General features: G+C 50.5%; 12 protein-coding genes across 12 annotated transcripts in view; 5 read left to right on the top strand and 7 right to left on the bottom strand.

Moving 5' to 3' along the window:
- Nucleotides 1–110: 110 nt before the first annotated feature.
- Nucleotides 111–3,961, bottom strand: Z518_00556 (uncharacterized protein; the record flags this gene model as incomplete). The annotated part of the gene is made up of 2 exons (XM_013421158.1): nt 111–340; nt 391–3,961. The coding sequence occupies 2 exons, from the start codon at nt 3,959–3,961 to the stop codon at nt 111–113; spliced, it is 3,801 nt and encodes a 1,266-aa protein (XP_013276612.1).
- A 1,413-nt stretch (nt 3,962–5,374) lies between these two features.
- Nucleotides 5,375–6,850, top strand: Z518_00555 (uncharacterized protein; the record flags this gene model as incomplete). Its single annotated transcript, XM_013421157.1, has 1 exon — nt 5,375–6,850. The coding sequence occupies one exon, from the start codon at nt 5,375–5,377 to the stop codon at nt 6,848–6,850; it is 1,476 nt and encodes a 491-aa protein (XP_013276611.1).
- A 288-nt stretch (nt 6,851–7,138) lies between these two features.
- Nucleotides 7,139–7,648, bottom strand: Z518_00554 (uncharacterized protein; the record flags this gene model as incomplete). Its single annotated transcript, XM_013421156.1, has 1 exon — nt 7,139–7,648. The coding sequence occupies one exon, from the start codon at nt 7,646–7,648 to the stop codon at nt 7,139–7,141; it is 510 nt and encodes a 169-aa protein (XP_013276610.1).
- Nucleotides 7,649–8,537: 889 nt separating this feature from the next.
- Z518_00553 (uncharacterized protein) lies at nt 8,538–9,344 on the top strand (the record flags this gene model as incomplete). The annotated part of the gene is made up of 3 exons (XM_013421155.1): nt 8,538–8,587; nt 8,682–8,958; nt 9,114–9,344. The coding sequence occupies 3 exons, from the start codon at nt 8,538–8,540 to the stop codon at nt 9,342–9,344; spliced, it is 558 nt and encodes a 185-aa protein (XP_013276609.1).
- Nucleotides 9,345–9,864: 520 nt separating this feature from the next.
- On the bottom strand, nt 9,865–10,539 carry Z518_00552 (uncharacterized protein; the record flags this gene model as incomplete). Its single annotated transcript, XM_013421154.1, has 2 exons — nt 9,865–10,269; nt 10,360–10,539. 2 exons carry the CDS (start codon nt 10,537–10,539, stop codon nt 9,865–9,867), a joined length of 585 nt encoding a protein of 194 aa, XP_013276608.1.
- A 1,397-nt stretch (nt 10,540–11,936) lies between these two features.
- Nucleotides 11,937–13,700, top strand: Z518_00551 (uncharacterized protein; the record flags this gene model as incomplete). The annotated part of the gene is made up of 1 exon (XM_013421153.1): nt 11,937–13,700. The coding sequence occupies one exon, from the start codon at nt 11,937–11,939 to the stop codon at nt 13,698–13,700; it is 1,764 nt and encodes a 587-aa protein (XP_013276607.1).
- Nucleotides 13,701–13,920: 220 nt separating this feature from the next.
- On the top strand, nt 13,921–17,230 carry Z518_00550 (uncharacterized protein; the record flags this gene model as incomplete). Its single annotated transcript, XM_013421152.1, has 2 exons — nt 13,921–14,262; nt 14,327–17,230. 2 exons carry the CDS (start codon nt 13,921–13,923, stop codon nt 17,228–17,230), a joined length of 3,246 nt encoding a protein of 1,081 aa, XP_013276606.1.
- Nucleotides 17,231–18,053: 823 nt separating this feature from the next.
- Z518_00549 (uncharacterized protein) lies at nt 18,054–20,402 on the bottom strand (the record flags this gene model as incomplete). Its single annotated transcript, XM_013421151.1, has 1 exon — nt 18,054–20,402. One exon carries the CDS (start codon nt 20,400–20,402, stop codon nt 18,054–18,056), a length of 2,349 nt encoding a protein of 782 aa, XP_013276605.1.
- A 2,754-nt stretch (nt 20,403–23,156) lies between these two features.
- Z518_00548 (peptidyl-prolyl cis-trans isomerase-like 1) lies at nt 23,157–23,697 on the bottom strand (the record flags this gene model as incomplete). Its single annotated transcript, XM_013421150.1, has 2 exons — nt 23,157–23,639; nt 23,665–23,697. The coding sequence occupies 2 exons, from the start codon at nt 23,695–23,697 to the stop codon at nt 23,157–23,159; spliced, it is 516 nt and encodes a 171-aa protein (XP_013276604.1).
- A 407-nt stretch (nt 23,698–24,104) lies between these two features.
- On the bottom strand, nt 24,105–24,845 carry Z518_00547 (uncharacterized protein; the record flags this gene model as incomplete). The annotated part of the gene is made up of 2 exons (XM_013421149.1): nt 24,105–24,564; nt 24,619–24,845. 2 exons carry the CDS (start codon nt 24,843–24,845, stop codon nt 24,105–24,107), a joined length of 687 nt encoding a protein of 228 aa, XP_013276603.1.
- A 542-nt stretch (nt 24,846–25,387) lies between these two features.
- On the top strand, nt 25,388–27,097 carry Z518_00546 (uncharacterized protein; the record flags this gene model as incomplete). The annotated part of the gene is made up of 1 exon (XM_013421148.1): nt 25,388–27,097. One exon carries the CDS (start codon nt 25,388–25,390, stop codon nt 27,095–27,097), a length of 1,710 nt encoding a protein of 569 aa, XP_013276602.1.
- Nucleotides 27,098–27,395: 298 nt separating this feature from the next.
- The window catches only part of Z518_00545 (uncharacterized protein), a gene marked incomplete at both ends in the record, with an annotated part of 1,132 nt that continues 559 nt past the window's right edge, over nt 27,396–27,968 (bottom strand). Inside the window, one exon of the mRNA XM_013421147.1 lies at nt 27,396–27,855. Coding sequence (XP_013276601.1) covers nt 27,396–27,855 — 460 coding nt within the window. The remainder of the gene's footprint in view (nt 27,856–27,968) is intronic.

Below are 27,968 nucleotides of genomic sequence, written 5' to 3'. Positions count from 1 at the left end.
AACCTTCTCCAGCAGGTCATTTGCAGGGAGTGCACACAAGGCCAAGAGCAATCGTCACCCACGTCCCAACAATGCTTATGCCCTAAAAGCCAAAATCTTCCTCATCCTCATCACAAGCCCGCATCTTTGAGACTTCTCTCGATACGTTTCTTCCTGGCAACATCATCCACAAGCAGACTTCTTTCTTTGAACACGGTTTCCAAAGTATCCACCACTTTGTAAAAGCTGCTGGCGGCTCCCTTTTCCTGTGTGAATTTCATAACGCTCAAATTGGCCATTCGGCCGTGTTCAAGAACCGAATAGAGACATGCGTGGAAATGAACCGGTTTGAGTTGCAAATCTGCTAACATGTTAGCATGGTACAATAGAATGGAAGTTCGAAACACTGACAATTAGATGCATCGACACGCCCTCGAACCACATCGCCACCATCTCTTCGCTCAGCAACTACATCTTTCAATCCATATTTTCGCCAATCTCTCAAGCACTTGAGCAATTCTTTTCTTGCCTTTCCTTTGCGAATTTGAAGGCAAACCACTCGACTGGCCGGCTTGATGCGGAAGAATTTGGCGAACCAATTTTGACAAGTTTCGATGGGACCCGGAGCTGCAGCATCGACTTTGGTAGCTCGAGGATAATCTTTTTGTGCCGCCATTCTGGATTTTGGACTGGAAAGGACTCCCTCCTTGCGGCCTGGGCTGTTGGAGCTGGTCTCATCTGATAAATCCCGTACAATACAGTGCTCAATCGAAGCCACTGCGGATGTTTCCGTGCTTTTGGATGATTTACCAAACATCTTTTGGAACCATTTTCTCTTCTTTTCCACATTCAATTCGACATCTCCTGAATCAGGGTCACGACTCACAGTTCCCGAAAACGCCGAGGAATGTGTAGATTCACTAGGTTGAACGATCTGAGATCCATTTGGATCAGCATCTTCTAAAACATCTTCTGCAGAATAAAACTCTTCTAGTGAGTCACGCGGCTCTGATCCACGGTTTCCAAGCCAGGGCCATTTCCGAACAGCAGCAGACGATGAAGCGAGAGGCCTCTTCTTTGGGAATCTAGGGTTCTCTTCAATAGTGCCAAGACCTCCTCGGTCATGAAGCCGCTGAATATACCCACAACGCTCGTATTGAATCCTTGATGCGTCAATTGGATCGCCCCTGAACGAGTCGATTGGCATGACCTTGTTCTTGCGAATCTTGAGGGGCTCAATTCGGGCCGAGGGGGAAGTTGGATCAGGAGTGACAAGGCGAACCGTGGTTTCCTCACTGGGCCGACGTGTCTTTAGTTTGACGGGATCAGAAGCTGCCCGCAAGTCCTCGTCCTGATTCCGCTTAAGGTCTTCCACAGCGTTCGCAGGCGATGTGGCACGGTAATATCTCAAATTTACCGTACCGTGAGTAGGGTCAGAAGCTGCACGCTGGTCATAGCCCTTCTGTTCCTCGAACTCGGCGTCAATTCGTTTATCCACGGCAGCCAACATGTCAACAAGAACGGTCTGGTCAGCGTCGCCCCATGTGTCGATGATCTTCTGTCGGCGTTCAATCAATTCCCGAAGAACCGGGGTTGCTGGAAGAGGTCGATCGCGAATACTTTCAGGTACCTTATGATTGTGCGTCGAAACTGAAGTTGCGGACGAATCTAACGGAGGGGTTGGACGGATTCCACTCCCCGTAGATACAGATGGCCCATTGAATGCCTCTTCACAAATCTTGCCTAATTCGGTGCTGACCTTCCGAGTTTCGTCCTTCCAATAGAAGCTGGCCACTCGACGTTTCTTCACATCAATCTCTGAGCTGGATTTCTGTGGCCGGTGGGCCTGTGAAGGCGTTGGCAAGCTCGGGGTCCTCTGAATTTCCGATCTTGGATTGATTTTGCTGCGAGTTTGTGACCGATCGGTAGAACCACTCTCACCGGAAATCATCCGAGAATTGACATTTGTGTTTCCGGAATTTTGTCGTCGGTGAGTGAAACTTACTTGCCGCTTGTAGCTCAAGGATTTTCTGATCCTCGGATGTCTTCTGGTACTCGAAAGAGAGCTCTTCGAGGTTGCAGTCGAATACAGGACACGTTCTTTCTGGATAAGCTTCTCAAGATCTTCCGAAGTAAAGCGAGGGAGGGCCGGGCCCTTTTCCTCGACTCGATCCAAGGCCCGGTGCTTGACGCTGCTCCCAGAGCTGACAACGTGGCCGCCACCAGAAGCATTCAAGCATTGACGAACGATAACGGTAGCAGGATCGTGGCCGTCTTCTGCGATGAGTGTCCGGGAAGCGCGATATGGGTCATAACTGCTCTGGGCCGCCTTACTCCCGGCAGTGCCTGGATTCTTGTAGTAACCGTCTCGTTTACTGTTATCACCACTTACAATGGAGAACTGAGAGGGCGGGCAACCATGAACTCGGCCATTCGTCGCACGTTTAGGCTTTGAAGTCAGTTTCCTAGCATGATGGTAATCGCTGGCAGAGTAACGGAGAGGGTCTCCGGGGTAATTTTCAAGCTGGTCTTCTCTGAACTTGATCAATGCCCAGTAGAAAAGTTTCACATGGTTTTGCTCCTCACTCATTAGTCTTCTGATCAATTCTTCGACCCTCTCACTATGCCACAGGGTAGAGAGATTCCGAAGGATCTCAACGTCAATATCGGAGCGTGCAGCGATTCGTTTAGCCTGGGCTTCAACACTGGCCGGAGGAGCAGCTCCGATCACAGGCTCAGGAGACACTAAGCTTGCGTGGTACTTTTCGTACTTGCGAATAAGCGGGTGAGACCAGATCTGCTCCATAGTGACTCTATTTTCTGGCCGTTTCTGAAGAATTCGCTGAATGAGATCGGCAGCTTCGGCGCTCAAGCTCGGAGGTAGGTAATACTCTCCCTTCTTGACTAGACGTAAGGTATTTGGTAATGTTCCCCCATCAAATGGTAGAAACCCATTGAGCATGGCGAATAGAATAATCCCGGTACTCCAAATGTCCGCTTTGTCACCTCGGTATTGTTGTCCCTGGATGATTTCGGGCGCTGCATAGTGTGGACTTCCACATGAGGTGTTCAGCCATGTCCCATCGGGTTGTAGAGCAGCCATGCCGAAGTCGGCCAGTTTGACATTTCGATGGCTGTCCAGCAGGATATTCTCAGGCTTCAGATCCCGATGACAGATGTTGAAGCGGTGGCAGTAAGACAACCCTGCGATGATCTGACGAAACAGTCTCACGGCTTCTTCTTCGGGGAGGGCTCCATTGCCTGAGACATAGTCAAAAAGCTCACCACCGGAGACATACTCGAGCACCAAGTAGAGTTCGCCACGATTCTCCCAGATATCATAGAGATTGATTATGTTGGGATGTTCAATCAATTTCATGATGACAACTTCACGCTCAATACCAAATGGCATTGTTCGTGGACCTGCAGCAATCATTGTGTTGGCGTCTTCCTTGTCCATACGTGCCATGCTTGCACTCTGAACCAATGCAGCTGACTTCTTGGAGACGATCTTTACCGCCGCAGTCTGACCAGTTATTGCATGTTTTGCTAGACGTACCCTTCCCGTTGCTCCTTTACCCAGGGTCTTTCCCAGCTGCCACGGCCCCACATGAGATTTTCTTTGGCCTTTCCCGGAGGCCGAGACCGTGGAAGCTGTAGCCACTGGCAAATCTCGCTGGGATCCGGCAACAACCTCACTAGCCATCATAGACGAGCGCTTATTCTCAGTCACAGAGACTTCACTAATGACCTTCTCTCCAACCGACAAGTTTCCTTCGGGTTTGAAAGACTCATGATGTGGGAGCCGCGGCGACGAGCCTGTAGGGAGGCCGTTGTTCCGCCTGACGGACGCGGTAGGCGAATGGTGGGCACGCGGCTGTATCGGAGCGAGAACATTTCTCTTGACATGGGACTTCTCGATTTTGGATTGGTAACTTGTCACGACATGTGTCTGCTCGGAGCCCTTATGGGAGGACGACATGGCGGAACGTCAGCAGGATTCAATTATGCCCGGTAGGTCGACTTTGCCATCCGTTGCCGCTTGAACAAAAGGATTAGCAGATGTAGATATCTCTCAAGTACTGACACTGACCTTTGTCGACCTATTTGTTGGCCGGGATGAGAGTGGACGAACAAGGAATTGTAAGAAGGATCTAGGTTAAGACACGATATCGTTGCAGTATTTTTTGCGTCGAGTGACTTGCATCGTGGTATCAACACGATTCTGCCAGATTCCTTCACCGCGGTCCTCGATTCCGCAAGTTCCTCGTATTTCAATCAACTCTTCCTCCTTGTTTCGTTTTCCCGAGCTGATTCTGCGTTAGACGAATCTGTCAGTTCTTTAGGCCAGACTGCAGACTGGTAATTGTCAAACTTGAGTGGATATTACTGAATTTGGATGAGAAATGCTCGCTCATTGGGCATGAAGAGATGTTGCAGGAAAAGGCCAAAATCAAAAAGCAGAGGGGCAAGGATCTAAAAGAACAACTTGAGAAGCAAATGAGTTGCGAGTGCTTCCAGGTGAGTCTATGTATTGCAGCAAAAAGTTAGGATGTTCCTGTATCCAGGTCAAGCGCAGCTGGAATTCCATCTCCATGGCCTTGTCAGGATCAAAATCATGCAAATGGAGGTATCTCCGCATGTACAGGAGCATCCCACGCTCAGAATTGGTCGAGTGACAGGTCAATTATGGAGGAGCCATACCGGAACAAAAGCACCAGCAGTACGAGAGTTCGCTCCATCAAGGCGTCGTCTCACGACGGCGGAGTAGGCAATTCCGAAGCAGAGACAATCAGGTTGCAGCATGAGCATATCTTTCATGTAACGGTCCATTTTGGCACATTATTGTCATCTCTCAGTATGTGACGATCGCATCGTTTACTCAAAGAGCTGATGGAGTCATCGAACAAGCTTCCCGCTGCAAATTCGGGTCGGATGTCTCCGTCACCGATATGGCGGGACTCCAGAACGCATGCTGAAACCAGTGCCAATGATGGCCAACGTCATCCTTGGTATCAAAATGGAAGCTTGTGGAGAGCGAACCAGTCAGATACTGGCATAGTGAAGCTCGGGCGAGCTTTATTGTTGAGAACCCACGGTTCGCGGCCTATTGCAGCCGCCGTCACCCCACTGAATGCATTCGCCCGCCACCAGTGATGATGGCACCGTCTCCCTGTCTTACGTTGACCCAACCTCTCTCCTCTTTCTTCTCCCTCCGCCATCCACCAACCACGCAGCATTTTACCTGCAAGCGGCCTTCTGCATTGCGTGTACGAATTGTATTTCGCTTCTGCCTGTTGATATATCCTTCTCCGACGATATCCCTCTGTCAATACCTCACAACAACCTCCATTGTGAGAACTTCTCCTGTCGTCCCCTTTCATATCGGCTCATCATGAGAGTCCTCACCGTGCTCTCGGCGGCAGCTGTCGCCTCAGCATTCGTTATCCCAGATCGAGCCACCCTCGAGGCTTTGACCCTTCAGAACCAGGACATTGAACAGCCATCGGAACATCCTTTCTGGGAAAAACTTCACAAGGTGGAGAACTTTTGGGATGACCTGGAAGAAGAGTTCACAAAAGCTGCTACGAGTTGTACCAAGCATAGATTCACAGAGGTCGTGGGCGCGGCCCATGATGCCACCGTCAAGTACGGCGAACAATTTCAAGATGCTTTTGCTGGTGATGCCTGGTTAGACACGGCCGACTATGACCTTGATCTGGTGGATGCTCCCCCTCATCATGGCCGCCCTCCACATCGTGGGCCACCTGGCCGTCGCCCTCCCCCGGGCAAGAAGCCTCGCCACCCTCCTCATCATGGCCCGCCCAATCAGACCGTGTACGAGATGATCTCGAAGAGCAAATATACCACCAAATTGGCTGCCGCCATCAACGAGTTTCCCGATCTGGTGGATCTTCTGAACGGCACCAAGGCCAACTACACTGTTTTTGCACCGACGGACAAGGCGTTTGAGAAGATCCCCAAGCACGCCCCTAAGCCAACCAAGGAGTTCTTGAAGAAGCTTCTGATCTACCATATCTCGACTGAATTCTACCCGGCAGGTCGTATTTTGGTCAGCCGGACCATCCCGACAGCTCTCGAGGCAGAGGCCATTGGCAACGTGCCACAACGTCTCTCCAGTCAAGTCTCACTGAGAGGCCTCACCCTGAATTTCTATTCCCGTGTGGTCGGGATTAACATCTTTGGCACCAATGGTGTCATCCATGGAATTGACAGCATTCTCCTTCCTCCACCAAAGGTCGTAGATATTCTTTCCGTACTTCCCGGCGAGTTCAGCACTCTTGATTTCGCCCTGGAGAAGACCGGCTTGTATCCGCTCTTCAATGATACATCAAGCCACGAAGGAGGTACTTTCTTTGCCCCCTCCAACTTCGCTTTCCAGCGTCTTGGACCAAGGATCAATGCCTTCCTTTTCAGCAAGTTTGGCCAGAAGTTCCTCAAGGCCTTGCTCCTGTATCATACCGTCGACAACATCACCCTCTACTCGGACGCCATCTACAAGGTTGACGCCGAGTCCGCCCCACCCCATCACAAATTCCCCAAGGGTTTGATCCATGTTGATCTCCCCACCGGCCTCGAAGGAGAAAGTTTAAGCGTTGATATTGCCCGATACGGTCGGCTCGTCACTATGAAGATCAATGGATTTTCTAAAGTTAGCGTGCTCGATGGCATTGCTGCTGATGGTGTTGTCCACGTCGTTCCCAACATATTGATCCCGCCAAAGACACCTGGTGGTCCGGGCGTTGCCGATGACGACATGGACCTCGATGAATTCAAGGCAAGATTGGCACCTTTTGTGGAAGGAGGAGAAGAAAGCTCTGAGTTCATTGAAGAAGATCCTGAACTCTAAATGAACATATACTCCTATTTCAGGAAAATATCTCCGAAAAAGCCATCATTCACAGCATATGTATGAGCCACCACAGCTCAATTGGGTTGTACATGGGGGATGCGATGACGACTGACGATCATTACTGACATTTATGGATAATGAGCACCGACAAGGAGTTCTTGGAAGATGACTTGAAAAGCAGTAAATACGACGATAATACAGTATAGTCAATTTATGCAATCCGAACCAGGATCCTGCCATGGCGATGATTTCTTTTCCCTAATCCTTGCAGTATAATAGGGCTTTTTACCAGTGGGCCTCAGTAATCATTTCCGTAACGCTATCATCGTCAACGTCGACACCATCAACGAACCATCGGCCCTGGACACCCTCTTCTGGGACCGCCACCCCATCGCCATTCTTGCCCAACACGATCTCATTCCCGCTCATGTGTCTCTTCCTCATCTTTCCGGACTCACGATCGAATGTCCAATCTTCAAGTCCATAGCATCTCTTCCACTTCATGCCGTCCGTCGTGTCTTGGAATTCATACCAAAACTGCACAGCGATCTTGTCGTCCATGAAGGCGAAGAGCTCTTTGCGAAGGCGGTACGAGGCTTCACGCTCCCACTTCTTCGTCAGGAGGTCGATGATTTGTTCGGTGCCTTGGATGAAGGAGGCGCGGTTCCGCCAGATGCAGTCTCTTGTGTACCCCTTGGAAACTTGGACAGGGTTGGTAGAGTTCCACATGTTCTGAGCGAACTTGACCTTTTCGGTCGCGGTTTTGAGATTGAACGGAGGACGGATAGAGGCCATTTTTTGTCTTGGTATCGAGATGTGTCTGCTGTGGCTTTGACGTGTCTTCTGAAGCTGGTCTCCAAAAAAGAGACGGTGTGAGTGTAGGGCCTTTGGGTTATGGTAGACTTCCGGTCAAATTGTGCTTTCCTTGTAGAAGATGAAAGGGGGGAGTGACTAGTATTCACTCGATCCACCCAGACGGGGATCTTTTATATCCTGAATGCCACAACTCATCCCTTTGAAACGATACTCCTCTTTTGCCAAATACTCCATTCCATATTTTCGCCTTGTGTGTTTACCGTTTCAGCGGCCGAGAATCCATCAAAACCCACCCTCCGAGTCCTCAATCCTTGCCATCGTCGACCAATCCTACGCTCAGTGTGCGTTAATTCGTCCCCACTGAGCTTTGGACCCAGCACAGGTTTGGGAAATCCCAAAAAGCAGCATGACAAATTGTGCAGTCAAAATGGCATGAATTAGCCGGAAAGGGTGCTTGAGCGTCGCCATCTGGGAGTGGCACTAGATGGGAGCCATATTGTATTGAACGGAGTTAAGATCTTGCCATCCGGAGAAACAGGGTGATTCTCGTAAAATGGCAGGATGTTAGGGTCGCTTGGAAAAAGCAGCGAGTGAGCGAAAAGCAGCGTGGGCACTAAGCTGCCGCTGCTAGTACGGAGAGATCCTCACCGAGAGATTAGATTAGATTAGATCATTCTTCTAGCCCCTCCATTGGAAAATCACGCAAGAGGGGGAGGATTCTGGACTTTTGCACATCCTTTCTTCTTTTCTGTCACATCGCTTGTAGCCTCGCCTGCACCTTTTTTTTGCCATCTCGTACGTCAATTGAGATCCTTCGTTCTGCAGCCTGCCGGATCCATTCCCTAACTGCATCCCAAAAACATCCAAAATGTCGGGACTGAAAGCGGGAGATAACTTTCCCGACAACGTCGTATTCTCGTACGTTCTCATCGGCATTGAAACCCTTCCTTTCTCTCCTCTGCACCGCAGCCTGGTAGCTTTGCATGTGCATACTGACACTTGTCTCTGGCAGATATGTCCCTTACACCCCGGAAACCTCCGCGATAACCTCCTGCGGGATGCCCGTGGACTACGCGGCGTCGAAGGAATGGGCCGATAAGAAAGTCGTGCTATTCGCGGTGCCCGGCGCGTTCACACCGAGCTGCTCTGTTCGACATTTGCCTGGGTACATTGAGAAGCTCGCCGAGATCAAGGGCAAGAATGTCGACGTCGTCGCCGTGCTCGCGTTCAATGACGCCTGGGTGATGAGTGCTTGGGGCAAGGCGAATGGTATTCAAGGAGATGATATTGTGAGCATACCTCATAAGACTTCCGTTTTAGTGGCTAGACACAAAACAATACGGGAGGCATATATCCCAAAAACTCAAAAGGAGACTCGGAGACGTCATATAATTTTACAATTCTGGTCAAGGAGAGCTGACGAAAAAAATCAATCTGTGATTAGCTTTTCCTCAGCGACCCCGAGACAAAGTTCTCGAAATCGATAGGCTGGAACCTTGGCGATCGCACCGCCCGATATGCCATGATCATTGACCACGGCAAGGTCGCTTATGCAGAGAAGGAGCCCGGTCGAGACGTCACGGTGAGTCCGTACCCGGCCCCTAGCACCCAGCACCCAGCGACGGTTACCCCTTTTAAATATCCCGACTCTCGCTTTCGGTCACTAAGACAATGAATGTATCTTCTGACCTCCCCACCCGTGCAGGTTTCCGGAGCTGCTGCCGTGCTCGCAAAGCTATGATGTTAAAAAGAAACGCATCCTTCAAGACACTAGTATGGCCATTCGGGCGCTCATTAAGAGATGGGTTGTGTTCCACATATGCTCTGCATATCTAGACTGGACTGGCAGTAAACGCGTTGGTCAGACCGAATTGAAGTAATTTATATGAATTTGAGAGTGTCCTTTTTCAATTGTGTTGCCTCTCAAACAGAAAGTTCCCTACCCGAAAGAAGCCCCGAGCTTGAATATCTTTCCCCTGGCAAACGACTCGCTTCTGGAGGTTCCTGTGTATCCAAAGAGGCATAAATCTCACCCAATCTTCCGAACATTGTCTCAGGAAGGGAATGGGTCAAATGCTTCGTGCAACGCCGCGCTTTCCTTTCCTGATAATATCATGGCTGAATCCGCTCCCAAAAGGCGTCTGCCTCCCTGAAGCGAAAGAACTGCATAGCTTCAAGACCTCTCACTCGGCGCGTCACGGGAGGCATAACAAGTCTTCAAAACTGGGAAGACTGGGTTTCGCCCTTAGAGTCGAATTAATGCAGTCAAGAACTTTCGGCGTCTGAGTGCTATTGTATAACTGTAGACCGGCATTGGAGGTAAAAGAAAACGCATCGAAGCTGTCGGGTATTGGAGGGTGGCTGTTTGTGTGGGAGTGTGGCTTTTGACCGTTGCAGGGCTTGACGGTTTTGATCTCGGCCTGAAGTTGGGAGATGCGTCGGTTCAGCTTTTCGATATGGTTGGCCTGTTTGTGGTACGATTGCAGCAAATCTTGATGCATCTCGTTGAGGTTCTCCAGCTGATATTCGAGGCCTTTGATGTGTTTTTCTTTTCGTTCTCGGAATGCCCGCTGCGAAGCACGGTTTTGGGCCCTCCGCCGCTGGTGAATGTGCCTGTTAGCAATGCGGTAACGTCATTGGCGTCGATTCATGGACGTCTTTCGTATCCGAGGGAGAGCCATATGACTCACTTTTTTGGCGTTGTCGACTGTTTCCTTTTCTGATTCTGTTGATCCAGCCACGTTAGCTGAGTTGGCCGAAGGACAGTAGTCTTCGGGCATGTTGACGTTAAGGAGCTCAAAGTCGGCGGGCTCCCAAGAATTATTGAATGTTGAGACGTCGATATTTCCAAATTGAAACATGTCATCCATAGTCTGCGCTAGATGATCAGCCGTGACCTCTCAGAAGAAGGCACCATGCCTTTGAATGCACATCAGGAGAACTTGTGCTAGATGAATCAAGTTCTGGAGTTGTTTCAAAGTATGAACTGCGGGATTCCATCTTTCGTGATGGCTCAATAGGACACTCCACCGCCAAAGTGTCTCCCTGGAGAATGCCTCGGAGTATTGGGATGTCGCGTTCGATAGCCTTGTAGAATCAAATATGTCGAGAGTCGTCAGGCGTCAGTCAATAAAAAGTTGAAAGGCGTGCTCTTGAGGTAATCAGAGAGTCTGGAGCATTCGTGATGTCCAAAGGATAAGGTCAATTTCAAATCGATGACGTTGAGGGGGAAAAAAAAAGGCGGTCCACGGCTTTGCACCGGCGAGGTGCCGCAAGCTGAACTAGCGAAATCTGCAAGGTTGGGAAGGCGAAATGCGTTTTGTTGTTTGAGGACTGACCAACCAGACAACTCTCCTTGCATTTCGGAAAAGAGGTGACTAGCATGTAATAGGAAATTGCTGGCATTTACCTTCTAGATGATGGCTAGCGATCCGGGATGCACCAGTGGAGTTCCTTTGGCGATTACCTCGGCATTTCTGAGAGCAAGGCACGGACAGAACTAAGTCATTTTGCGGGGCAATTTCTTTTTCGAGTCTCGGTCCTTAATGCTGGCCATAGGCTGGAGTTTTTCATCAAGCACTTTTTTGCAACAATACAAACAGGACCCTGACTCGACGAGCGTGGGAGGCGGTGAACGCGATGAAGGTGAAGATCGAAGGATGTGTCATGCAGATCTCGTACAGAGTGTGGGCGGAGTCTCTTCAGCTTCGAGCTTATTACTGATTTTCATCTAAGCAGATCGAGGGCCTTTTTCACATTATTCCCCATTGGGGCATTCAGCCTCTTTAGTCATCCGCGTTTTAGTGGACGCTGGCGGCGTCTAACGCCATTAAGCTCTTTTCAGCAGCTAATCACAAATCATAAAGCACCCTTTGGCCCGCCCCACTTCTCCGCTAAATTCCCCCAAACTCATGTTTCGACGTCCGATCTTTCTTTCGGCTCCCGCTGAATCTTAGTATTCTTTGGATGTGGCACAGCTCAGGCAGAGATTGGTCCGGCACTAGGGTTGAACAGCGGCATCTCTCTTGGCGGCTAGAGCTACGACTCGGCTGTATCACATGGGAACTCGATAGGGTACACACTGTCGACTTTTCCTCTCTTCCGGCCTTGATCTATCTGACATCTGCGAAGAGTTCAGAGATCGTCATTGCGAACAACAAATACTGTCGATCAGTACAAACGAGGCAAACCCTGATCATCCCAATGGTGTAAGATCGACGTCGAATGCCGCTAGAATGATTATGGTAAACTACAGTGTCGTCATCCCATGGCTACTTCGAGCGAGCGTACCACCACACCATTCACCTTCTTATATTACGACACTCCGAAACACGGTGCTTCCCATCGACGGACTGTCAAATCGCACATCTCGAGCAAGTATAGAACGGCTATCCGGCAGCAAACCAAACCGCGTTACGCATTACCTCGTCGCTCTTCGTTTGAAGATGATGGCTTTCGACACCCGATTTCGACACCCATGCGGAGGACAAAGAAGACGACGCACGTAATGCGTCAAAACGAGGTAGTCAAGCTCTCGCAGCGGCCTATACCATTATTGCTGGAAACGGGTTTCAGTGGCACGAGGGTAGACCCGTTTAATTCATTCCCCGGTCAACAGACCCCATGCGTTACCAATGCCATTGATTTCTACACCCATGTCATATCACCTCTTCAAGAACCCTTGCTGCTAGCGTTCAATATGGTCAACCCGATGATGACTTGGATGTTTCCTTTGATTCTCCAACATGAGAGTGCCTTTCATGGAGCTGTCGCTTTATCCCAGGCATATTTCGAAAAAAGTCAAGCCCCCACAGCGATGCCGTCCGAGGAAATACTCTTCCACCGCCGGAAAGCCGTATCGGTACTACGCGATGAGCTCTCCAACCTCAAAGGCGCCCCGAATGATGGCGCGTTGATGACCGTGCTTGCGCTGGCATCTTTTGACGTCCTCTACCGAAAAGATAGTACTGCGAATAGCAAGGCTGTAGCTCTCATGGTTGCATTAAAAGGGGGACTCGACAATCTGGAAGGACGAGGGCTTATCAAAGCTTTCCTGATACAGATTGATTATTTTTGGATGCTTGAAACCGGCATGGAAAGCGTGTTTCCATTTTCTAAACGCAAACGGCAGAGAGCATATCCTCAGCATCCGTTCAACGCCGACATCCTCTCTTTGATTGCTAGTTTGCCACCGGGATTCGCCGCTTTAGCACGCCAAAGTTCTCTCAGGATTGACGTTCTACAAATTTTGTCGCGGGTAGGCAAGTTTCTCCATTCCCAAACTTCCAACTGCCCACTACCAATCGAGAGAGACCCGATTCCGGAAGACCAGCAATACCCGGACATTTTCGATGCTTGCTCCTGTCTTCATTCATCAGCTTCTACTGTGCATAGTTTGGAAAAGAACATATGCCTTGCAATCATACTTTTCAGTTTTAACATCCATAGCCAGGCCCGCTCGTCATCGAAACTCACGGCCTTCCGCGGGTCACGGCAAGAGTTGACCAGATCGCTTCCATTCACGTCCAGACGCAATCCAGAAGAGCGATATTGTTTAGTATGGATCTGGATGATTGTGATTGGGTCGTGGCAATGGGATCTTGATTTGAGTCAAGACGGTCTTTCCAAATGTCGGAGCTTTTTCGACAACTTCGAAGAAGCTAGATCCTGGAATAGAATCGAGTCGGCCATGCACCAATTCTTCTGGTATGAACCATTGGCAAAAGGTTGGAAAGCGAGCTGGCAACAAGTATTGGGCTCGTATCAAAGAATGAATCAGTGGGACATGCACCTTCAATCTACCGACATAACAAGTCCTCCGAAAATAAATCGATCGGCACGAGAATCCACGCCTACCTCTACAAGCTCTGCAGCTACGATGACAGAAGATGGACTGGGGGGATTTAATATTCCCGAGAGGACTAGACTAGCAAGCCCGGCAACGGGCGGTGAAAAATCTGAAGGGGCTCGTCAAGCAACCACGCTGCCACCGATGTTGACACTAGATACCTATGTTGAGTGGATATATTGAATGATGATTGTGCAGAACCCCCCCAGAAGAATAAACTTCTTCAATGGTATGGGCTCTTTGTGTTCATAAGTAGGGACCGCATAAATTCAAAACAGTTAAAGCAGCGTGTCCCAGATATCATGTCCGGGTCAAATTCCCGTTGCCGCTTTTGCACTACACAGGAATGACATCTTTTTCGGCACGAACGCGTTCGAGACGCTGTGACAACAATGCTATAGTCATGGGCCCATCTGCGCAAACGGCCGGTCAAAAGCGCAAAATTGCGCCTAATGGACCTACACAGTCCTCGAGTGCGCGTAAACGACAAAAGAACCAAGATGCTCGAGCTATTCCTGTCCAGCGCATGAATGCCGCCACCTCTGCCAATGGTGAACTCAATATCTCATCCTTCATCAAGGCCAGAGAATTCGAAATCACCGCTTTGGAGAAAAGCATGCAGAAGGCAAGGAAGACTCTGACCACAAGAGCATTCCAACAAGTTCCAAGACATATGCGAAGAAGAACTGCCAGTCACAATGCCAAAAAGGTTCCCAGAAGGTTGAGGAGAAGGGCTGAGCGTGAGGTGGGTTTGAACATTCTCATTACAAGGCTCTGTGTACTAACAGAGCTAACCAGGTGTGATATAGATGAAAGAAGATAATACACCTACGGTGACGAGACGCACACGAACACCGTCACGCAAGTTGAGACTACGACTTGAGACCGCGAAGACGATCAGGAAGCTGAATAAGACGGCTAAAACTGTACGTCAGAGAAAGAGGGAAGCCAAATCCAATGCGAAGCAGTCGGATCCTGTACATCACGTCTCGGTTTCACGGATACCGCGGTTGAAGAAGAATCAACTTGCGCGGCCTCCGACTGCGACGACCAAATACAAGAAAAGACAGTTGAATAAGACGTGGTTGCCTACTCACCTATGGCACGCCAAACGTGCACATATGACTCGACCTACCGAGCCATTATGGAGGATCGCCATTCCATTGAGCCCAACTGAGAAAAGTTACAGGCCCAGTCATCGAGCAGCGGGCACTCACGGATGTGTAGCGTGGGATACCAGCTACATGTCCACCGTGGCATGTTGGGGGACAGAGACTGCAATAGAAAGTATACTTGGAGCATTCGGCTTCACTCCCCAAGGGCTCTCAGGATCACTGCTGAAGAGATGGAGGTCTGGGACAAGATTCGGAGGAGGCTGGATATATGAGCCAGACAACCACCAACGAGCTATTGCACCCGTGGTTGTAATCTGGTGTATGCAGCCTAAGAACGAAACAGCTGGGGCAAAGATTGTCGACGCAGCAGAGCAGATGGATGTGGACGCGGACGGTCGGCCACAGCCTTCGAAGACTCAAACTCAGACCAAGCGAAAGAAGAAACTTGATACCCAGATCTTAATTCGAATCCATCCTTCAGCCTTTCATCAATTCTGGCAGGAGCTTCTGAAAATTGCCAAAATGCAGAAACCTCAAGTGTTGGTAGAAGATCTTCGCTTCGAGGTTGGAAGCATCGAAATAAAAGGTCCGGGTTCAACAGAAGCTTTACTAGGCGTCCTTCGACCATTCCCGACGGACACGGAAGCAGAACAGTCCATCGAATCCGTGTGGACTTCATTAGTAGGACTCAGCAATCCTGGCATCCTGCCACAAAATGCCATTCTCGCACTGGATGTTGTTGATCCGAGACTGCGTCATCCCCCCAAGCAGATCGATATTCCGCAGAGTTCCGACACGAGCCGAATGGATGAGATTCTTGTTTCCTGGCCTCCAGATGAACATCTATCTCGGTCGCGCCTAACATCACACAAGACGCGCTGGCAAGTGTGCCATGCATTGCCGTCGCAAAAGGCCATCAATCGACGAAAGTCACTGTCACCGCCTGGCCAGGCTCCGGCACTCTCAACCAAAGATCCACGCATCCCAGTGATACTCCTCGCTGCCAGAGCAGAAGACCGTTCCGCCTCCGAGACCGACAATTCTCAAGGAACATGGATTGTTCTTCTCCCCTGGAAATGCGTCGATCCTGTCTGGCGATCTTTAATGTACTATCCCCTCTCCAACGGAGGAACCCCTCGCTTTGGGGGTCTCCAGGAGAAACGGCAATTGGAATTTGAGCAGGCAAGACCATGGTTCCCTGGTGACTTGCCCGGCACCGAGGCTGGCAAGGCTTGGGAGCGCGCCGAAAGCGAAAAGAGATTCGATGACTGGATTCGAAGACCACCGAAACACAGAGTAGCGTGGGATAAGATTGACTTAGGCTTGGGAAGGTGTGGAGAGGTTGGAAGAGGCTGGGCCTGTGATTGGGAGTATCTATTTGAAAGCACAGAGGAACTTGTCCATCATGAATCTGCTTCTGGGTCCCAGAAAGCAACGGATCATCCCACAGCTACGGAAGCGAAGCCGGCCCTTACACAACGACAACGGAAGGCAATGAAGGCTCAAGCAGATGCCGAAGCAAGAAAGGATGACGATCCTCTTTGTCGACGCAACACTTCTAGCCCGGAGAGCGAAGGAGAAGAGGAAAACCAGATACCGACACTCAATCCAACAACAGATTACCAGCAACTCTCTCCCACGGCAAGTCTATCACTTATGAAGGATCCATTAATTTCCATTGCCCGTCTCCCTTCAATTCCAGCATTAATGACAATTCGAATCACACTCCTTGACAAAGGCACACCCCGTCCAGCAGCCCGCATCTACCGTCTCCCATCGATTCCGAAACGTCCTCCCCCTAAACCTGTGGAGCAATCTGCAACTGCAAATGAAATCTTGCCATCCACGCCACCACCAGCTCAGAAACCCCGGCCACCAAGCAGTATCGACAGCTCGCCTTCCTCACCCAGCAAGTCCGCTCGCGATCTTCGCGCTCGCTGGCTCGCGTTACAACCCCCATGGAACAAATCAAACTGGCCTCACATCGCATCTAACTATCGCTACTCAAAGCAGAAGACAAGTCGATTCGACCTCCCCTGCCAACAACAAGCACACCCGCGCGAATCACTCGCGAATATCAACGTCCTTCCAAAGAACGCTCCCAAGGAAATCATCGACAAGTACGGCCCGAACAGCGCCTTTGGACGAGGTGATGGTGAAATTCCCAAGGAGCGGCCGGCGCCAAAAACCCAAGCCAAGGGCAAAGGCAAAAAGAAAGGCAAAGGCACAATAGTCGTGGACTCCAAGAGCGCCGACAAGAATGTCGCGTACCTCGACCCCAATGACTACGAGCACACAAACATCGCGGCCCTCACGAATCCCTTCGATTCTCCGTCAGAATGGTCCAAACATCCGCCATGCCCGAATGCGCACGATCTCATAGGCTTCGTTACTTCGGGAGGCTATAACCTCAGCGAGGGCCGTGGGACTGCTATTGGGTCGATCTGGGCGCAACGTGTGCTTGAGTGGTGGAATATGCATGAAAGTCACAATGACACAGTGGGAGACAGAGAGGGGAAGAGAGAGAGGATGCTGTGTATTGTCCGCAACACGGGTGAGAGTATTGGGAGATTGGGCATTTGGGAGGTATGTGCCTAACCTATGACGGATGACTGTGACTGCACCTATGCCTACTTAGTGTGGATGTTACCGTGATGACTGCGCCGGGGGCGGTGAAGTCTCAATAGCGACAATGTTGTACGTTAGAATAATCCCGAGAAAGGGGGAGTGGGTTGCATATACACTCGTGCGATCGCTGCAGAAATGCAAAAAGAGATCACTCAGAAGAATGATCAGGAAGATGAAGTTTTCAACTTCTCTTTCGAGATTTCTATTTCATACACAAGGAGCCTGTGCGCTACGGCCTATAGGACTGCAGCGCTATGCCAATTTCCCTTGATTCCTTGAAACATATCATCTCAACCACTATATCACCATACGTCCATGTCTCTAACACCAATACGGACACATATAACGGAAGAGGGTATCGAGAAACGATCTGGTCTGATCTGACCCGACCTGGCCTGACCTGAGATAAAACAGCGCCGATATAAAAAAAGGTTGAACCAAAGGCCCCCCAAAAAATATACAGAAAAAGCCATGGAAAAGGCAACTGCCGAAACAAATTGTGCGGAGCTGAGAACCTTGTCCGCAAAGGTCATGCTCCTCATGTCATTTCGCTTTGTTCTGCATCATGAGACCCTGGTTCCGGTGATCCTGCTGCGGATCTGATTTGGTATAAGACGGTATTGTGCAAGCAGAGCCAATCCATCGATCAAGCAGTTTGATCGAATTGGTTCTTCTCCAAACTCCATGCTTGCCGACTCCCATGTTACCCTGAGGATTAAAAGGTTTTTTTTTTATATCATTGTCGTGAGACGAAGATTCGTTTTCTCAGTTTCGAGATTCCAGCTGCGTGGATTTAAAGCGCATAATTCTCCGCGTGCAGAAAGATTTCATCCTTCCCACTATCCCTCCACACCTCACATTGCAATCGGGCCACAGTGTTCGCGACGTCTGTTCTCATCTCTGGAGGTCCACAGACATACACGCAAGTCCTTCGACCAAACTCCTTGCTCAAGCCTTTGAGCATGTACGGTATATCAGGACGGCCGTATTCTGTACGCCAGCCATCCCGGCGTTGCGCATTGACATTTGTGGGCAGGAATGCAAATCGCATCAAGTTCTTTTGGAATTTGGTAGGGGTTTGAGGGAAGCCAAAGTCGAAGGAGCGCGTAGCTTCGATCTGGGCTTGGGAAATGGTTGACCTACGGTTGTGGGGTGGCGGAGGGAAGAAGATCTTCGAGTCCTCTCCAGGGGTTGCAAGGTGGCGTGGGGGAGCCAGGTATGCCTGTGGGAGGGCGGTGATACTGTCCTCGAATTCTCGTTTGAGATCAGGTTCTTGCTCCATCATCAATGCAGAATTACGCTTGCTTCCGGCATGGTGGATGACGTCGGATAGCTTGTCTCGAATTCCGCTAAGGCGATGTTCTTTGGTCTCCGGTAAAGGTTCGTAGCGTTTGGCTGCGGTGATGTAGAAATGGCATTGTATCGATCCTGGAGGAGCACACTCTCTGCAAATTCGGAGTTCTTCTTTGAACCATTCCATGATGTCGGGACGCTTCATGGACCATATGACATGGACTTTGGAGGTCGTGGCTTTGCCGTCTCGCATACGCTTGATTAAGTCGAGTAGTTGACTGGCGATGGCAGTGATACCACTCCCGCCGGCAAAGAAGATAACTTGGTCAAAGGATGACATTTGGCGTTGCATCCCGCCATAGGGACCTTCGACGAATGCTCGGTATGTCTTGTAAGGGCCTTTCTTGATAGACGTGTTGAGAACTTTGCGCGTGAAGCCTTGAAAGGGTCTGAAGACCAAGGTCATGTCTCGATATTGCTCGCCGTATTCGGACGGAAAGTCCTCGCTGCAGAGGGATGCAATGGTGAAAGGGTGGTTCTCCAACGGTGCAATGCCGGGCATCCGTAAATAAACGTATTGACCTGGACGCCATCTCTTCTGTGTTGGAATGGTGACCTTGACAGCGTTTTCCGGTAAGATGGTGACGGCCGACTCTTCTCCGATGAGCCATGACGAACGGAGTGGATTCATCCAGTTCACGAAGAAGAGACGAGTAGTCAAGGAGATCACCATCAACACTATTGTTGAGTAAAGATAGGCCGATGATGTCAAGTACTTGTAACAATGCCAGAACAATAAGCCGACGAATCCCCACGCCACAGGAATATGGAGAATGGCAAAGAATTCATACATCTTGGCTCGAAGGATTGGTAGCGAATGGAGGGTCAAGAAGATCAAAGGTGCGATGGCCGCAATTCCGGTGGTGAAGATATAGTATTGCTGGTGGAAATAGAGTTTGAAAGTTGCAAATCCTTGGGGATCGTTTGTGGATTGATACCAGTAAGGAACCGCATGAACGATGGCAAAAATCACACAAAGGTAAGCGGTCCAACGATGTAGAACGATGAGTCGTTCATGACCAATTCCAGTCAACAGAGAAACAGGATTTGCTTTCGTGGCCAACACCACCACCCACGGGAGGAGGGAGACCGACATCATCCCGGCTCGGACCGCCAGAGGAGGAGACCCATATGACATTGACGCATAGAAAAGTGGTTTCGGCAGGAAGCAGTAAAGCATTGAGGCGACCAGGGAGATGGTTATGACCACAAGAACTCCGGGGGACGGAAAGGTGAATCGGTATTTGCCAATGCGAATGGGTGGAATGGGCCGGTAAAAGATCCATCTGAAGGCGGCGATTGTGTTGTTGAGCGGCGCAATGGCCGAGACAGCTGCTTGTTGCCTTGGCTTTTCTGCCACCAGAGGTCCTTTGGAGGGGAAAAAGTGCCTCGTGGAGCCGTCGGTATTAGCACTGATTGCACTGGGTAGCTCATAGTCGGCATATCCATGCCGGGGCGAGAATCCTAGCGGACTCGGTGATGATGCGGAATTGATGATTTCTTCCTTGTACAGGGCCGTCCGGATCTTGTCCCCCCAGTAGTAATAAAGCCGCATTAACGTCGTGGTGACTACCAGGATGAGGCCCACGTAAACAAATAAAAGTCCATACTTGTCGGCATCTGAGAATGGGTCGTGCGCTATAGCCTCAATCAGGTCAGGAGGGGTCGTGCTGTTGATCGGAATGTTAACTCTTTTGACCAATTCTTCCATTGACCTCTCCATCTCCACCCGAATTTCCTCTCCTCTTCCGGCCAACTGCGCCAGCGCCTCTGTCGATAATGAAGGCATCTTTGCTTTGACTCTCGAAAGGAATCAAATTCAACCGCAACCGACAAATGGCCCGCGAATGTATCAGAGAGATGGTGGGAATATAGTCCTTCTTCAAGAGCCCTCACAGAAGGTCGTGGATGTGGTTGAGCAAAAGGCCCGCGGCTAGGCAATTGGATATGTGCTCTTTTTTTTTTTTCCCCCCCTTCGCCGTGGTCATATGTGTTGTGACCGCTCAACAGCCTGGCATGAGATATGCAGTTTTTCTTGGATAGGTTGGAACGGAGAAAGCCTGCTCTCTCAAAGGGAACGACAAAGGTAGCGAGTGTAAGGAATGAAGAATGGAGGAACTCAGGCCTCTTGACGTGGAGGAGAGAGAGAGGGAGGGGGGCGGAACGTGCGATAAAGAACTTGAATCATGCAAGAGAGCGTATTTGGTCTGCGAAGAAGTCGACAGCAGGAGGTGATGAACAGTAGCAGCGCGTGTGGAGAGAATTGCGCACCCCGCCACTTGCTGTGATATTGACCGGAAGTGTATGAATCCAAGAAAACTACCGAGTCCGGAGCAGCAATAGCAGGGACGAAACGAGAAGGGCTATCGACTCTGGCTTCCATCTCAAGGGCCACAAGTCTCAGCGGTAGAGTCAGCGCTTCGACGAGAGCTTGCATTGGTTGTGTGTGCGGCCAGGAAGTCGTTGGAAACATTCGGCCGGCTCTGGATTAGTGGGAACCTGGAGCGGTCCGGAGTGCTAAGAGAAAGTCGCTCAAAAAGGAGAGATACAGTTGGGCAGGTCGAAGAGCATTGCTGAGAAGGAAACAAACGAGAGAAATAGGTGATTGGGTGGAAAGAGTGACGAGCCAGGAACAATTGCATGATATGGTGCAGATGTGGCTGCAGTGAGCAGTCAGCGGCGGCGGTGGGGTGGTTCGTCCGCAGCCAGTCAGGGCGCAGAAAATGCCCGTACAGCTTGCCGCCCAGGTGTGACGGCCTGTTGAGGGCCACCTTAGCGCCATCTTCATCCCTCCAACCATAATCCAGATCCTGTATCTCATCATCCAGCTTGCACCCAGAGCTGACATCCTGAGCACTCTCGAGAGTAAAAAGGACACGGTAGCCCGGCACGGCGCGACTGGACTCTGAACACTGGTATTTTCCTGTTGGAATCAACGCTGATAATTCTCCGAGTCACCCGAACTTCTGAGTAAGAACACTCCATCGAGTCCATACCGGTGTGATCGAGGAGGCTCTTAGCAAAGGCCGACCACCATCCACGGCAACTTCTAGTCGCAGATATCTCACATCTGGGATGCCTGGGGAAGCCGAAAGCGTTCACATTGAGGCTATGACGTCACACGCTATAGTTTCCCCCTTGACAGAAAAATGTACCTCACGGAACACTTTCTGTCGCAGGTCGGCTTATTGGTCACCGTCCATATCATAAGACTAGACAGGGATATGAAGGGAGATCCCAATGATCCCGATCGAGGAATCCTTAGAACACTGCGATGGGAACAACAGAACAAGTAATCACCATAGAGAAGTCACTCATGACAATGGCGCCCAGTTTGCAAATGACTTTGAAGCAATCACTGCTTTTTACGTAGTTCCCGTGCCCGGACTGTTTACCTCCGCATGGCCGAGTCTGCCTGTTTCTTCCTCTATACCTCTGGAGTGCGTGGACTGGGGTGCGCTCTTCATGAAGTTCACGTAGAATGGACCTGAACATGGGGATGTGAGTAACATATGAATACCCTTGACATCGAGTCATGTGTGCCATCTCATCGCCCAATACCAATTAATGCGTGAAGCCGTTCAAACATTGAACGAGGCTGCGGCTTGCCAAGATTACCCCAAGCTAACCCCGAAATGCCATTCATTTAAAGCGAGCCACAATTCCGTGATAAATGGGGCCAAACCTTCAGTGAACTGGTCAAGCGCCCGGAAAGGATCAGAGCCGTCTAGGATCCCCCTGAAGGCCCTGAAGATGGAGTTGCTCCAATGGCATATCAATGCCGGATCTTCGGGAACCAGATTTGGATATGCAGGAACAAATCCTGTAAAATATCGTGCTTTGAGCCAGAGACGAATCGCAGTGAAGGACCAAGCGCCTTCCAACTGCCACCAGGCTCAAACTGTGCATTCAGGGGTAGTCAATGCAGCCGCACACCCTTTCGTCCATCTGGTCCCCCCGTACACAGTGTAGACTCCGGGAGCATTTCTGGTTTGATCTTGAGCAGTCAGATAGCGAAGCCACGTACCTATGTACGGATCATATCTTGATCCCCTTTCAGCGTCGGTGGCTGATTGGATGATTGCTTTCGAGCGCTTCTAGGACAAGCTCTTTAGTATCATCAGGAGTGGCCTTCTTTTGGATCTACAAGAGGTTTGGCATAAACGTGCATCGGGGTCGAGAGCGATAATTAGCAGCACACGGGCCGTCATCGGGACTGTTCCGTGTAGGGTAGATGTGGTATCCGCACGATGGCGTTCCGGCATTAATATTTCTTGTTTTGATTTCAGTATGTGAATCTCGGGGAGCGTACAACAGAGTGATGGCGACACAACCGTTGACGTTTGTCAAGGTGGCTTGGCTCTGTCCGGCCGTACCTCATCTCAAGTTGTCGGGTTTTCGGATATTGTGCTCGACGAGCTCGGAAAATGATTTCGAATCCGACTTCTTGTCTTCGGACATGACGGGAATCGTCGTCTTCCGTGTTCGGAGTAGAGCATGTTGAGATGCTGATTGGGATCAATCAGTGGACCGTCGGATTCCATCAGTCTCCTCCCGTGGCATCGACAACTCTTGCTTGGAGGATCTTCACTTCCTCCAACGGCCTGTCCTCACTGTTGGTCTTGACCAGGCCCATTCTTTGCAAAACCTTCATGCCGCTCTTAACACGACCGAATATGGTGTGTCTTCCATCCAACCACGGTGTTGGTGCCAATGTAATGAAGAATTGACTCCCGTTGGTGTCTTTGCCACTGTTGGCCATGCTCAGGACGCCCGCACCGGTATGTTTGAGGGAAGCATGTATTTCGTCCGCAAACTTGTCCCCATAGATGCTTGAACCTCCACGCCCGGTGCCGGTGGGATCACCGGTTTGAACCATGAAGTTGGGGATGATACGATGGAAGATCACATTGTTGTAATACCCTCGTTGGGCAAGAGTGGCGAAATTTTGGCAGGTCCTTGGAGCGTGGTCATTATAGAGCTCGACCGTAATGGCGCCCTGAGCTTCTTGATTAACATGCGCAACCTGCAATCGAGCAGAGAGTCCGTACCATGCTCGTTTCAAGGACCACGTCAGTCGCCATTTTGCCTTGGAAGATGGTGTAAGCATTCAGTTCGAGGTTCTGCGCATTCACCAGAGTGGGGTATTCGAGAGTACAAAGTCAGGATTTGCGGTGCAGATATCGACAGTTCTTTCTATTAAAAGCGAGGTTTGATTTTCTGCCAGTTTTGGCTAGCTTGGATTCGCGGAAGGCCCCATTAGCCATTCCGGCTTGGCCTATTTCATCCGAGGTTTCAGGTTCCCCTTACGTCCAAGCCTGGAGTCATCTTATGCTGATTACTGGGGTTCCGAATTCGTCTTGAGCAGTCAGCAGCCCGGGAGAATATCTCATACGTCTATTTCGATAGCACCTGCACTGCTACATCATTGCTTACGCGACAGAGGATTATAGTCCTGATATTTGTCCGCACCTTCAGACCCCAGAATACTTCACGCCTTCAGCACCTCCTGAGAAGGAACATGGAAGACATTTATGGCCTTCAAGTCCTTTGCCCCTCTCAAATAGTGGACATTGTCCTTGAATGTTTGGGTTTCTCGGCATTTCATATGCGCTTCGACACTCGTCCACCCGATCAATGCGACATAGACTTTGCCCTTTTCGGAGGTGTTGGGGATATCGAGTTCTTCGACGACCCAGCCACCGAATGCCCCAATGAAGCCGTTCGCAGACCCCTCAAAGACACTGGCAAATGTTTTCATACCATCGTCGAAGGTCTTCTGGTCTTCAGGAGAATAATCGAGTGGAAAGTATGCCGTGATGATCTCCGTGGCCATGGGTTCGGTACCGACTAGAGCCTTATTGGGCGGATGAGGGTCGAAGTGGACATGGTAGAAACTTGGGTTCCCATCTATGACACTGAGAATCTTTTCGAAGAAGGGTTTGTACTCTCTGATCTCTCGTTAGGTGTTTTGATTCTGTTAGCTTGATGTGGAGTGGGCTTACGGGGACGCGATGAATTTGGTATGGTAGTCTACAGCGTCCCAATTGATGAAAAGATTGCAAATATTGGGATGTTCGACCTGTCGCCCGAAGGACAGAAATTGACAGCCCTCTTGAGCCAGAATTGTTTGCGCCAGTTCTGCGAACTTCTGACCAGACTCCGTGGTTCCATCTTCAGGCTTGTCCCCCTCTTTGAGGGGTAGAAAGACGATCTCCGTAGCAGGTGCCATGTTTTCTATCTTCTGTTCCAGCTGGGTTCCAGACTGCTGATTTAAACACGAGGGAGTGTGAGTACTTATGATTGACAGTCTCCTAATTGAGTTTGAGGCAAATCGTAGCGATACGTGTCAACATGTAAAATCGAAGTAAGCACGATCCTCGAGATGCCAAGAATGGAGACTCGGGGATAACACCGATTGGGCCGGTCAGAACCTACAAGATACCTATAAGCTAGGGAGAATAGTTAGACCGTGCCGGTGGCGGACGTTGCAGTCCTGCGACCCCATCTTTGATGAGACAAGAACCAGCTCTCTAATCGAGGTTAAGCGTACATGAAGGGCCGTTGAGGCTTAATGCTTCACCGTACTATTCCTCGTTCAGTTTTGCGCTTCGGTTATCACCGGATTGATGCAAACCCTCAACTACAACCGCGGTCAATGGAGAGTATATCATTTCCTGATCATACGTCAGACTCCAAGGAATCATTGCCTTCCTGCAAAGTTCTCCTCAAAGGGCTATACCCTGAATCGGATAAGAAGGAAACACTTTGATCATGCCTCCCGGATATACACCGACGACCTCTCTGTGGAGGAGCCTGAGCCATGTTCTCAGAGAACAACATCTTCGCCCTTCCATATCCCACCTACGATCACGCGTACGGTCAGCAGCCACATTTACACACCGGCGATATGCCCAAGCTATCTCTGTGCTGCCCACTTTGGTCGACAAGTCCAGTCCCGACTTCAAGGACAACGCAGCTCAGCTGAGGGAGATCATGGCCAAGTATTCTGAACTCCACCAGAAGATCTTGCGCGGCGGGCCAGAAAAGGCACGAGACAAACATATTCAGAGGGGGAAAATGTTGGCAAGAGATCGGGTTACAGCTTTGATAGACCCTTGGAGCCAGTTCTTGGAACTTTCACCGCTGGCAGCGCATGACGTCTACGAGGACGAGGTGCCTGCGGCCGGCGTCGTGGCAGGCATTGGAACCGTCGAAGGGGTCACTTGTATGATCGTTGCCAATGATGCTACAGTCAAAGGTGGCACATATTACCCTCTGACGGTGAAGAAGCATCTGAGAGCGCAGGAGATCGCCCAGCAGAACAGACTACCGTGCATATATCTGGTCGACTCGGGTGGTGCAAACCTGCCGAACCAAGCGGATGTGTTTCCCGACCGAGACCACTTTGGGCGTATCTTCTTCAACCAAGCGAGGATGAGTAGTATGGGGATCCCACAGATTGCCGTGGTCATGGGGCCTTGTACGGCTGGTGGAGCATATGTGCCGGCCATGTGTGACGAGTCCATTATCGTCGCGAAACAGGGCACCATTTTCCTTGCGGGTCCACCTCTGGTCAAAGCGGCCACCGGAGAAGTGGTCTCGGCTGAAGATCTCGGTGGTGGTCAACTTCACAGCTCTGTGTCCGGAGTGACCGATTATCTTGCCGTGGACGACGCCCATGCCATCGTCCTCGCGCGACGGTCAGTGGCCAACCTGAATTACCCCAAGGAGCAGCCTGCTCCGGTGGCAGTTCGAGAGCCACTCTATGATCCTGAAGAGCTAGCGGGCATCGTGGGGACCAATCTGCGGAGGCAGATCCCCATGCACGAAGTGATTGCACGAATTGTGGATGGGAGTGAATTCGCCGAGTTCAAGAAGGATTACGGGACGACATTGTTGACCGGATTCGCCAGAATTTACGGCTACCAGGTGGGAATCATGGCCAACAACGGAATCTTGTTCTCCGAGTCATCCTTGAAAGGGGCACACTTCATCGAACTATGCTGCCAGCGCAACATTCCATTGGTCTTCCTTCAGAACATCAGTGGGTTCATGGTGGGTGCCGACGCGGAAAAGGGTGGAATTGCCAAAAATGGTGCCAAATTGGTGACCGCAGTCGCCTGTGCCGACGTCCCCAAATTCACGGTCGTGGTTGGTTCCAGTGCTGGTGCTGGCAATTATGGCATGTGTGGCCGGGCGTATTCGCCACGGTTCTTATGGATGTGGCCGAACGCGAAGATTGGTGTGATGGGACCTGAGCAACTTACCGCGGTCATGGAGACGGTGGGCAGATCCGTCGACCCCGAGCTCCGACACCGTATCGAGCGAGAAAGTGATGCGGCCTTCTCGTCAGCCAGATTGTGGGATGACGGTGTCATTCCACCTGCGCAAACCAGGCACATGCTTGGGCTTGGCCTGAAGGCTGCCTTGGGTGGCAGCACCCAGGGGGCAAGTACCAAATTTGGAGTTTTCAGAATGTGAAACAGGATATTGGGCTCTTGTACCCCTCGTAAAGAGATGCTGATTGGCTCGAATATACGGGAGAGGGAGAGGATTTGTGGCAGAGAGCGGAAAAAGAAATACAGCATACGGGCACACTCAGGGGATGACCATGTACAAAGTTTTGGTGACATTTCGACGTGGGTCGGTAAGTCTAATTGGTTTTCTCCTCGCTCTCAACCTGCTTTTGTCTAGCTTTCATAAAACACTGTTGATGCTTGGGGAATTTTTTCCCCCCTCCCCGCCTTTCCAAAAGGCCCTTATGCTGACTCTGTAGACGTTACAAAATGACACATCGATCACGATTTCCAGTTCTTCTGCCTCGCCGATCGTGTCTATTTGGTCGCTCCCGACGACGAGTTGCCACTTGTTGCTCGTATATCTGATTGCGACTGTTGTCTTTTTGAATTATCTGAGCGCAGAGATTCAAGAAGACTTCGTCGACATTTGTCCGTCTGCGTGCCGAGGTCTCGTAGTAAGGCTTCTGGCCCCATTGCTGAGCGAGTTGGAAGGCTCGGGCCCGAGGCACCACACGGTCGTCCTCCATGTCGGACTTATTACCAACGACCACTAAGGGGATGTCTTCGTCGTCCTTGATGCGGATGATTTGTTCCCGAAGTTCGGCTAGTTCGTAAAATGAGTTCATGTTGCAGATGGAGAAAACGAGAAGAAACCCTTGGCCCTGCTTCATGTACAATTCTCGCATGGCCGTGAATTGTTCCGTGCCGGCCGTGTCGAGGCTGGAATGGTTAGCAACAGTAAGATTTCAGTTCCCATTTTTCCTGGTTCAAAGATTAAAATGAAGGGAAGAGTGGGAAAGGGGAAAAAAAGAGAGAGAGAGAGAAGGGGGGGG

This window comes from Rhinocladiella mackenziei (assembly GCF_000835555.1).
Source record: "Rhinocladiella mackenziei CBS 650.93 unplaced genomic scaffold supercont1.1, whole genome shotgun sequence".
Classification (NCBI taxonomy): Eukaryota; Fungi; Ascomycota; class Eurotiomycetes; order Chaetothyriales; family Herpotrichiellaceae; genus Rhinocladiella; species Rhinocladiella mackenziei.
This window is presented reverse-complemented; position numbering and strand designations above follow the sequence as displayed.